Consider the following 12,414-nt stretch of genomic DNA (forward strand, 5'->3'; position numbering starts at 1 on the left):
AGTTTGAATCTATAGCTTAAATTTGAAAACCTCAATTTGAAAGATAATATCCCTACTGTTGGGCACCAATGTACCATTTCAAACTTGTTTTCCATTGCTTCTCTCCACAGATATACTCCAGCCAGCCACTGTTTGCTAAATGCATCTGTGTGATATCTTTTCTGTTTTAGTGTATCTCTCTTTCTTGTCCAGAGTAAAGTTATCTTCCTCAATTCCCAACCCTAGAATCTACCCTTCATCTATTATTATAGCATTTTATATGTATCTCTTGTTGGTTTCTATTATTTCCTACATAGAATTAAAATTACTTATGTATAGGTCTTGTCTCCCGTTTGATTTCTTTTCTTATAATACAGGAGCTCTGTTGGGTCTATCTGTTTCTAAACATTTGGAAGTGTGAAATATAACATATACAGAAAAGTTTATAACGGAAAGTTAGTTATATAACTTTCTAAAATATATGAACTATCTTTGATTTACCTTTTTAACATTTTTACTGCAATATATATTTTGGTGTGTGTGTGTATATATATATATTTTTATTTATACATACATGTATATATAATGCTTATATGTGTGTACATAAATATGTATAATACAAATTTTATATATATATATATGTGTGTGTGTGTGTGTGTGTGTGTGTGTGTGTGTGTGTATAATTTGGTATGCCAAAAAAGGTACATAAAATATGTAGGTTGATTTGGTTTCCTTATCTACCCAGTCTCAACTTTCACCTTTCTTCTGAGCTCCCAGTTCGGGTTTCTAAGTGTTGAGGCACATCCCCAGATATGAGACATGTTAGCATCTAAAATACAACATATTATGGGACAAACTTCTCACCTTTTTTTTTAATTGCATTTTAGGTTTGGGGGTACACGTGAAGGACATGCAAGATTGTTGCATAGGTACACACATGGCAGTGTGGACAAGCACTTCTTTGCTATTTCTGACCATGTCATCACAATTGTTTCAAACCAATCAGGCAAAATCCAACATATTCCTTTAACTGATATGGACTTCACTAATGTTGGCCCAAGGATGCAGCATACATATGTATGCTAGATACAGATAGATATAGATATAGATATAGATATAGATATAGATAGATAGCTCTATTGCCCATGCTGAAGTACAGTGGTGCAATCTCAGCTACTGCAACCTCCACCTCCCAGGTTCAAGCAATTCTCCTATCTCAGCCTCCTGAGTAGCTGGGATTACAGGCACCTACTGCCATGCCTGGCTAATTTTTGTATTTTTAGTAGAGACGAGGTTTCACCATATTGGCCAGCCTGGTCTCAAACTCCTGACCGCAGGTGATTTCCTGACCTCAGGTGATCTGCTGGCCTCAGCCTCCCAAAGTGCTGGGATTACAGCCATGAACCACTGTGCTGGCCTCAGCATACACACACACACACACACACACACACACACACACACATACACACACACGTATGTATATATAAATGTGGGGTTTCTTCTGAGCTCTTTATTTCACTCCATTGTCCATCCCCACTTCAAAGCTAGCACATTTTGACCTAGGATCCAAAGTATGTGTTAATTATATTTGCTTGATTCGTAGGCTACCTATGTAAGAAATAGTCCACTGTGGGCACTCAGTGAATATTGTTTAAATAAGTGAGGGTTGGGGGAAGAGGGAAGGGAACTGATATTTATTTAGTCCATGTGTTTTGCTAGATACTTTACATTCCTTAACTAATTTATTACTCCTAGTAGCTTTCTGAGAATTTATTGTTGTCTTTTACAGATTAGGAAAGTGAAGCTTGTAGAGTGTCCAGAGAGTAGATGATAGCAGCACATAAACCTAGTTTTCTTTTTTTAATTTCAGAGACCACAGTGTTCTTCTACTAGGCCTCATAGCTTGCACACTGTAAAATTACCACTAAATTCTTATTATTATGAGTGTATTTTAAAAATGAAAGCTCTTTCAAATATCAAAAAGAAAACTCTAGGTTCAGTTTAACAACAGTTACCAAGCAAACACCAAGATTTCTATCATCTGGTTAGGAATTAACTCCCCATATATTCATTTCCATTTATTTTGTTTGTATTTATTTGTGGTTCATTTTTACGCAAATAAAAATGTGAAAGATTTGGGGAAAAAACACAAAATTGTGCTAAACTTCAGCAGTAATCAAGATAGTACAAATTAAGACAACAATTAAAGACACTATTCTCTAACCAAACTGGCAAAATTTATAACTCCAGTAATACTAAGTACTGGCAGTGAGAACTCTCACACACTGTTCATAGGAGTAAAAATTGGTATAACTACTTTGAAAAATACTGTCACATTATTTACAAAAGTTGAAAATGAATAAACCCTACAATTCAGCAATTCTACTTCCAGGTATTTTCTACTTTGCCTAGAAAAAGTAATGCATTTGTGCACCAAGATACATGACCAAAATGTTCCTATCGGCATAATTTGTCACTACCCCAAACTGTAGATAGGCCATATAAATGAACATGAAAAAATAGATTGGATAATTAAATTTTGTATGTTCTATTGGGTTATCTGTCTTTTTCTTACCAGTACCTGGAAAATTTAAAACACACACACACACACACACACACACACACACTTACATGTGTATATATAGGCACATATATATGCACACACACATATGTATGCATATGCACATACAATAAGTTTTTTCTTTGATTAAATATGCTACAAATATCTTATCCCCACACAAGTTTGGTGAAATAATCACAGACTAACAACTGAGAAATTCTATGTTATGAACAGAAGGCAGAATTCTTGAGCTTGGATCTGGATACCTGATTGGTGAGATCCTACAGGAATTTATCTGTAAAAGTATGATTTCTCTATAGGGATGCAATTACTCTCAAAGGTCCAGTCTCTTCACTTTGTTTGATGACAAAAAGTTCCAGTTGCCTGTAGAAATAATGGACTGAGACATTAGTGGTTCACCCTCTTCTAATCTGAATGGTCAACTTTCTTACCAGCTCCTGCCAATATGGCATGTACAATCCTACCTCCATAACTGAGTTCTGATGGTTGATTAGGAACTCACCATTTAGCTCTGCTTATAATATTATTACTAATGGAAACACTATAGTTAAAAAGAGGGTGGCAATTTTGAAGATGCTTTCTTACCCATTATCTCCTTTGCCCTCGAAACACCCTAAGGAAGGTATGGCTGTGCTATCATCTTTACTTTGATGATAAGAAAATTGGCTCAGACATAAGTGGCTTATATCAGCTTCACCACCGGCAATTTGTATAGTTTTGACTGGAAAATAAGATTGGAATCTTGAAATTCTGGGTTCTATCTACATTATTCTTTCAGAGGTGGTCTCAAGTCTCACTTCCTCTGAGGATCTTCCCCTTCACACAGGATTCTTCCTTGTCCCTGATGAGTTCTAATTTTTATTTTCTATACTACTCATTTGATAATGGCCACAAATACCTTGAACTATCACCTACCTAGAGGTATAACCTCTGTTCCACCACATTATTTGTAAGTTGCTCCTGAAGCAGGAACAATATTGAATATCAATTGGCTTCTTCATCAACTTCACACCATGTCTTTTCTGCAAATTGTGTCCAGTCAACATTGGCTGAGGCTTGCCTATCACTGTGGGCTGCATTACTCAAAGAGCTTACTCTACATAACAGGACCGAAAAGAAATATGCCCTGATCCATTCATGCTTTGTGGAATATTGGGAAAATTCCTGCTGGTAAAGTTATTGCAAAGCATAGATGAACTTGGAAACCATCATTCTCAGCAAACAGACAGAAGAACAGAAAATCAAACACCACATGTTCTCACTCATAGACGGGTGCTGAACAATGAGAACACACACACACACACACAGAGGGGAGCATCACATACTGGGGTCTGTGGGGGAGAACTAGGGGAGGGACAGCAGAGGGTGAGAAATTGGGGAGGGATAACATGGGGAGAAATGCTAGATATAGGTGATGGAGAGAGAGGCAGCAAATCACATTGCCATGTATGTACCTGTGCAACAATCTTGCATGTTCTTCACATGTACCCCAAAACCTAAAACACAATAAAATATATTTTTTTCAAAAACTTTATTTCAAAATGCATTACCTCAGTCAACATATATGCAAGAGGCTTTATTCTGTGGAAGTAGGAATTACATCTTAGAGTTGTGCTTGTTTGTATTCTTCAGAGTGCCTTCCACGTGACAAGGACTCATCATGAAAGGTTATAAGTGATTTACACATGAAATAAGACCTCCATTGAAATTTACTAACATACACGGTGATTTATTTTTTCAGAGCCTTGGTCAGGGAAGGCAAAGACTCAGTTTCAGATCTCGGTTTCTCTTTTTACAGGAGACAGGTAAGTTAACTTCTCAAAGTTTTGATTTCCTTCACTGCAAAACTAAAGCACAAATAACTATATCACGGTGAACAAACAAAAGTATCAAATGTCTTTTATACAACAAGAACTTTATAAAATATGAAAAAGTGTCAAACCAGATTTGGCCCTTAGTGAGTTTAAGCAAGCTAAACTGTAAAAATTAGGGTTCTCAATTGTGAAATGAGACGATTGGTTTAGATAATTTTTAAATTCTTTTAGCCTTTGGCTAAAGAGTCTATAATTCTGAAATTCCAGCTTCAATTGCCAAGGAATCCTAACATTTTAATTTTTCATTCCCAATACATAAACCTCAACGAGTCCTCTAATGCACAAAGGGAACATTCTATTTTGAATAATTCAATCATAAGCCATTTTTAAAAGAATAATCTAGCCTGATATAAATAACGGCGCTGATTTATGAGTTTTCACATTCTCTTTTGAACATTTCAGGTAGGAAGTCCCTGTGTTTTTATTGCACTGCATTGAGCTGCAGGCCCTACACACAGGGTCTCTCATTCATCGGGCCATTCCTGCAGGGAGAGGGTGGGTGTTGTTATTAACCAAATGTGCATTTAGTCTCCATCTGGCAGATTTCCTATGTGGAAAGGAAGAGCTCCCCACAGTAATGTATAGTTTGTGAATTGATGTCTTGCTGCTGACAAGACATCTCCTTCTGAGTAACTTCTATAAATGAATACCTGGTAATGTCAGCTTGAAATGTGTCTGCTGTAGATCTGGGAACTTGGAGGGCAGGAAGTTACACAAGAAATGAAAATAAAAGCTAGGACTTGGATGGGACGGGCTTTACCTAGCTGTCCTTGCCATTTTTGCTCAGGCAGCTCAAGAGCCAAAATGAGAAGTCCAAGGACAGCTAGGCAAAGAGCTAATATAGGAATCTCAATGGTATGAAATACACATTCATTATCATGGGCACATCTACAAACTTAATTTCATGTTATCTTCACACTTTATCCTGTACATTGGGCTCAGTGAAACTAAATGATTTTCTTGAGGTCATACAACTGATGAAGAATAATTAGAATTTTCATCCAGCTTTTGATACTACTCTTTTATACCTATTTGTAGTCAGATGGAACACTTGTTTGAGGTGATTTCAACATAAAATATAAATATGTAAGCATTGGGCCCTTGACTGTTAGGAGACCCACACTTTTCCTGCCTGAACTGAGGTATAGAGACATAAAGATATATGTCCATAAGAATGATAAAATGGACTTTGGGATCTCGATGAGGGAAGATTGGGAGAGAGGGAAGGAATAGAAGACTATATATTGGGCACACTGCTCCGGTGATGGGCTCACTAAAATCTTCTTGCAGGAACTTACCCATGTATCCATGTAACTGAAGAACTTATCCATGTAACCAAAAACCACCTGTACCCCCAAAAACTATTGAAAGAAAAATTAAAATTATGAAAGAAAGAAACATGCACAGATACACATCTTAATATATGCTGGAATAGCTATACAGACTCCAGACTTTAATTTTTTGTAGAGCTCTATGAGGCCTATTGGTGAGAAAAGTTCTTGCTTGGGCTGGACATAGAAAGAAGTTGGGAAGGAGAAAGAGGAGAAGGAGAAAGAAAGGAAGGAAGTAAAGAAGGAGGAGCAGGAAGAGGAGGGAAAAAAGTCAATTATATCAAGTAGGAGAACTGTGTAGCTGAGATTAGAATGCACCCAGTGCTTGAATAGCTGTTTCCCAGGCTCTTCTCCAAATGCAGACACTATTGAGCTCTGTAGATTTCAGTGAGAAAGATTCCTATAGGTAGTGGATCCTAGCCTTTAAAGGCTGTTCTTCCTTGTGTGTTGCTGGATGGGCCTCATTGCTAAAGAGGGGAGGGAGGAGGGTGAATTGAGCAGATACAGGTTTTACAGGCCTTGGGCTCAGTACCTCCTAATCTTTTCAGGTGTTGGCAACCATGTGCCAGAGAAAGCTATCCCATGTTCCTCATGTTCCACGACTCCTTCTTTGCTCTTTTTCCCAGAAGACTTATGATTTATCCACCTCAGACAGAGGCTGCCCTGTGCATAATGTAGCTGAATAATCTCAAAACTAAATTGATGTTTTAAACCACCTGAGTTAGCCAACCAAGATTTCTGGTTTTCATCTATAAAGTAAAAATTAATTTCTTGAGTTGTCTGGGGAGATTTTGAAATCATGACCCATTGTGGTGACTTAGATTAATTATAGTTATAAACACCATCAAGCAGTTGATATGTGAGAAGTGGAATTAATCACCAGTCCCTTCCCAAGCACACACATTCACTAACACCATCTAGCACATGAAACAAGACCTGAAGGTGGACCAGCACTGTGAGTCATCATCCTGTTCCTATCTTAAGAAGCAAATTTCCAGGCAGGCTTTTTTATTATTGTAGCATCTAATTACAGAACACCAGAATGCAATGGAGACCCAGAGGTAAGCTGAATTATTGAAAAAATAAAAGCAAAGATAGCCCAGAAAGCTATTACATATCTTCATAATAGATTCACCAAACTTAAGGGTGCTAAGAAATGCAAGCATTTAATTCAGAAGATAAATATATTTTTTCATAGTTCTAGAGAAAATAGCTCTTTTTTTCTCTCAACCTTCTGGAAGTGTTGGTAATTATGTTAGAAACAAGAAACACAGAAGATAGTGTAGGCTCTCCGAAGAAAGGTTAAAGTTTAAGTCATTTATCTATTAAAATGTTTTCATACATCTGTATATGACAAGGTTTATTGTTTTCCCAACACCTTAGCAAAAGGGAATGGCAATTGCAAAGGCACATGACCAGTGAGTAAGGGTAGGAATGTGGTAGGGGAGGGAGAGCATGAGGTTGGAAGGATTTAATCTTCAGCCACCTGACTCGATTTAGTGCTCTGTCCTTTAAATTACAACTTTCTCTGAAATATCATTTAAACTATTGAAACATCCTTTGTCTGCATTAGAAAGTCCAACTTTCAAACTCACAGAACAAAGAATTAAAAAGAACAATACTGCATGTTTAGTTGATAAATATTATAAATGAAAGTGGGATCTCCACCAAGTTTAATAGTGAATGAAAAATTCTTACAGTTAAAAATATGGTTAGGAAAATTCAGCACATTCAGTTGTATGCTTCCACCTTCTGCTTTGAACCACATGAAAAAACTAAATCAAGAAAAGCTTTACTGTCTCATGTTGCTGTTCACTAAATACAAGATTATCTTTGTAAGACTTTTCAATGTGCTGCTTTTTACATCTCCTGATAGCAGAAGTAACCACTGTTCTTGGGGAAGAAAGAACTGAAACCAGCCAAATCTTAAAAGTCATGATGGCATTTAGGAGTGAGAGAAAGTTTATCCCTTAATTGCTTGCCTACATCCCACTCACACTTAATATTGGGGGTAAAGTTTGTTGAGTATTTTCCAGAGAGCACTTTTCACTTTTTTGTTCCTAAGGCTATAGATCAAGGGATTCAGCATGGGAATCACCACTGTGTAAAACACAGAGGCTATTTTGTCTGTGTTCATGGACTGGCTGGAGTTGGGCTGTAAGTACATGAAGATTATTGTACCATAGAAGATGGACACAGCAGTGAGGTGGGAAGCACAGGTGGAGAAGGCTTTCTTCTGCCCTTCAGCAGAACGCATCCTTTGAATGGTGACGCATATGAAGAAGTAAGAAATGAGGATGACTAGGAGGGTGAAGAAGACGTTGAAGCCCACCACGAAGAAGACCACCAACTTGCTGATGCGTGTGTTGGAGCATGAGAGAGACAGGAGTGGGGGAATGTCACAGAAGAAATGATTAATCTCATTAGAACCACAGAAGGAGAGTCTGAAGGTGCCTGCTGTATGGATAGAGGCATTGAGGAAGCCAGAGACATAGGAACCAATAGCAAGGAGGGCACACACACCTGCTGTCATGGTGGTGGTGTAATGAAGGGGCCTACATACTGCTGCATGGCGGTCATAGGCCATAGAGGCCAGGAGGTAGCACTCAACAGTGGCAAACCCCACGAAGAAGAAGAACTGAGCTGCACATCCATTGTAGGAGATGACCTTGTCCCCTGACTGCAATGCATCCATTGTTTTGGGGGCTACAGCTGATGAGTAACCCAAGTCTACAAAGGAGAGGTTACTGAGGAAGAAGTACATTGGAGTGTGGAGATGGGAGTCTGAGTGGATGATCACCATCATTCCCCCATTGCCAACCAGCGTGATGAGGTAGATGAATAAAAATGCCAGGAGGAGGGGTATCTGAAGATTGGGGTCATCTGTTAATCCCAGGAGGATAAACTCTGTGACTTCTGTGCTATTCTCCATTGTGACAAATTTGAATCAGCCTGATGATTAAAGAAGAGGCAGCAACAAAATTCAAATGAAAGTATGAGACGGGATTATGGGATGATAAAAAGGTAAAAAAACTAGTGTATAGAGAGAAGGTATTGTGTGTAAGATTCATGCTAAAATCTTCTGGTATATTATAGCTTTTAACTCATATGAGATGGGTGCTATTATGCCCATCTTACAGATAAGAAAGTTAAGGCTCAGGGAGCTGAATATTGAACAAGATAGTCTATTTAGGGGTCAGAATCAAAGTTTGCCCCTTTATATTGCTGAATTCAAAGTCCATACATTCAGTTTGAATTCTTCAGCATATTTACATCATATAAAGTCAAATTATGATATGGTTATAACTTTGTATGTATTTAATGATTAAACATTTAAAAATCCATCACTTATTGTCTTCCACATTCTACTTCCAATAGTACAGCCTCACTAAAGATTTTCCAAATTTCTTTTTCCTCAAAACAACACAATTCTCTCAAAGTTCTGAGGCCAGAAGTCTCTAATCTGTTTCACTGGGCCAAAATCAAGGTGTTGGCAGGACAAGGTCTGTTTGATACTAAATCCAAAGATCTTAACCACAACTTTTGATGCCTTTATAAATTATTCCCTAAACAGTAGTTCAACCAAAAGGGAATATGGTATATGTAAATGTGAGTATGTATATATATATATATATATATATATATATATATATATATATATATATTTAGTACAAAACTATGAATTTAATATATACAAATGTTTTTGTTTATCTGTGTATATACATATGTATTTTTTTTACCCCTTATCAGAAGTCTTTGTTGTAGACCCTAATTACAGTTAAGTCCTCCCTTCTCTGCATCCTCAAAGCACTTCAGTCTTGGCTGATTATTGCACAATGAGTTGGGCAACCACTCACTCTTCAACTAGCTCTAAGCCCCTTGGGGCCATAACTGTCTTCATCCTTTCTGGTCCACCCACCCTGCCATGGACCCTCACACAAATATATAAATATTTGGTGAATCAAACAGAAGATCAATAGGAAAGTGTGTAAATATTTCTCATGCTCTATTCCACAACAAACAGACTGTTGTCCTCTTGTCTCACTGGGTTTGTGCTTTGGGACAAAATATTAGCTTAGATTTGTCATATGAAAAATATTCAGGAGTAACAGTGAGTTTGCAGATGGTCAGGCCTGGAGACAGGCTTGTGTCCTTAATTTAGAGTACTCTTTCTGGCCTATTTTTGTTCTTCAACCTGAGGTGTTCAGGGCTTTTTGGGAGCAGACTCAGAAGAAGTGAGAGAGAAAATCCGAGAAGAGAGGAGGGAAAGAGTTTGGAAAAGAAAAGAGGAATTAGAAGGAGAAAATGCTTCAGCTCTGCTAGACTTTAGCTTACCTTGAAGAGTAACAAAAAGAAGGGGATAGCATAGCTTGTCCTTTTGGATGGCCATCACACACACATGATGTGGCTAGTTTCACAAGAACTGGCTCAGTCAGCTTGGTACATCACTACCCAGTTATGCATCAATTGACTTTTTGACCAGTAGCATTTTCCATTATATTTATCCAGCCTTTTTGACTTTTTTTTCTTTTGACTTTTGACATGTGTGTATACTCTCTAATTCAGCAGACACAATATCTGTAATCTATGACAGGCAGTGTTCTGATCTTACATATTAGGAAACAGAAGGATGTGGTGTCCCTCAAGGTCACGCAACTACTTAACTGTAAAATTTGTACAATTCCAGAGCCTGATTCTCCAGCCTCAGCACTATGGACATTATGAGCAGAACAGTTATTTGGTGCAGGGTGTGCTGGGGGGTGGGGGAGTGCCGTCCTGTGCATTATAAGATATTTAGCAGTTTCCCTGTCCTCTCTCTACCTACTAGATTCCAGTAACACCACCACCTCTCATTTGCAACAGTCAAAAATGTCTCCAGATGTTGCCAAATGTCCCCTGAAGAGTAACATTCCCCTAATTGAGAACCACTGTTCTAAAGTTTATAAAAAACAGTGGTTCTAAAGTTTATAAAACTCTTTTTGCATTCACTTCTTAATTTAATTATTGCATGACTAGATAGATAGATAGATAGATAGATAGATAGATAGATAGATAGATAGTTAACAGATACAGACATGAGGAAACTGAGGCTCAGGGAGGTGAAGAGACTGGTTTAAGGTCTAGAACTTTACTCTGGCCAAATATTACTGCTTAGTGGTAGAGCAAACCCAGGAAGGGATAACTGCTTGCTAAGTACTGTGGTCCTTTAACTAAAGAGATATTAGCCTTCATATATCTACACCAACCTTTTCCTAGACACAAGGTAGGATGAAAACCTGGAAAAACTCCAATAATAAAATGCAGCTGACTTAGGGTGGATTCTGAATTATTTTCCAAAATACCTTCTCAAATGCTTATTAGATCAATGTCCTTGGTTAATATTGACCACAGGAGTCTATTCCCTTAAGCTGTAGGTTCAGTTTCTAAAAGCCATTACGCATCCACCATATTGAACTGCCCCCGACTGCCATCTTCACGTACCAGCAATTAATATTCAAGGTACTTTCTGTGTTCCCTTGATGGGCCACCCTTTCCATTATGCATTGCAGTTGCTGTTAATAAATGTGTTGAGATCCAGAGCAGCAGGGAGAAATCTGGAGTCAGGGCAGAGAGAAAAGGCCCATTACACAGTACCAACCCTGGAAGCCTGCAAGGCCTGAGTTCAAATCCTGCTGCTGCTGCTGCTGCTGCATCTCCTCCCACTCCAGTCCTGCAAAACCCAGGCTTCTCTGCATGGATCTAAAATAAATTTCAGAAGGAATCTTGAAAGAGAAAAAATATTTTTTAAATATCTAAGGTTGAATACTAAAATATCTAAGGTTAAAATATTAAGTTTAAAACTAAAATTTAAGGAATTATTATTGTTATAAAGAGAGAAGAAGTCTAAGCCATTAAGATAGCTTGGAAAGAAAAAGTTCCATGAAAATTGCTTCAAAAGGGGTTCGAAGCATCACCCTGAGTCATCACAGCCCCATCTGGGGAGTTCTAAAGAATCTCAATGGAATAAATTCCATAAGGGAAGAGACAAGGTCTTTATTGTTTGTCACTGTTTTGTGCATTATTATCCGCCACTACATTTGAGGCAGCAGTAGAGTAGACCCAACTATTTATTAAGTGGTGAGTGAATTAAAATATCAGCAGTTGAGTTAGAATAAGAGCTTTAATGCTCACTTGCTTTGGGACTATAAGCAAGTCAATTTTCCTTTGCAGACAGAAGATAAAGATAAAATATAAGAAACCCCAGCTAGTGTGTGGCCTCTAGCAGGTGCTTAATATAAACTAATTAATCAATCTTTTTATTAAACTGTAAGCCGAATGTGTGAACTTATTTCCCAGGTTTTATTCATACCATTTGGTAGCAATGACTATGGCAATGGCTAAGTAAAGGTGACTTAGAATTACCTGTGGGAAACTTCTGTCTCTATTCTTGTGAAATGTAGCAGAGGAGGTTGGGGAAAATTGAATTAAGAGTCTTTTTATATACCCACTTCTGAGCCTGTTTCTTTTAGACAAATCCATTATTTCTACCCATGGTGTGAAGAATACTGCGTTTTAAAAAGGTCAGGGAAAACATACCTATGTCCTTGGGAATTATGAGATCTCAATTCAGAACTGCTTCAACGCTGGACTTTTTAAGTCTGAAAAAAAG

The 12,414-nt window shown here is 37.8% G+C and overlaps 1 protein-coding gene across 1 annotated transcript; it reads right to left on the bottom strand.

Annotated features, from left to right (window-relative positions):
- Positions 1-1,479: 1,479 nt before the first annotated feature.
- Positions 1,480-9,348, bottom strand: OR5B21 (olfactory receptor family 5 subfamily B member 21). Its single transcript, XM_074401496.1, has one exon. It carries the CDS (start codon positions 8,695-8,697, stop codon positions 7,765-7,767), a length of 933 nt encoding a protein of 310 aa, XP_074257597.1. The 5' UTR covers positions 8,698-9,348; the 3' UTR covers positions 1,480-7,764.
- Between the last annotated feature and the right edge of the window lie 3,066 nt (positions 9,349-12,414).

Source organism: Saimiri boliviensis, chromosome 6 (genome assembly GCF_048565385.1).
Source record: "Saimiri boliviensis isolate mSaiBol1 chromosome 6, mSaiBol1.pri, whole genome shotgun sequence".
NCBI lineage: Eukaryota > Metazoa > Chordata > Mammalia > Primates > Cebidae > Saimiri > Saimiri boliviensis.

Bases quoted from the DNA above. Each gene is read 5' to 3' on its own strand.
- OR5B21 (XM_074401496.1), bottom strand. From the start codon at position 8,697: ATGGAGAATAGCACAGAAGTCACAGAGTTTATCCTCCTGGGATTAACA.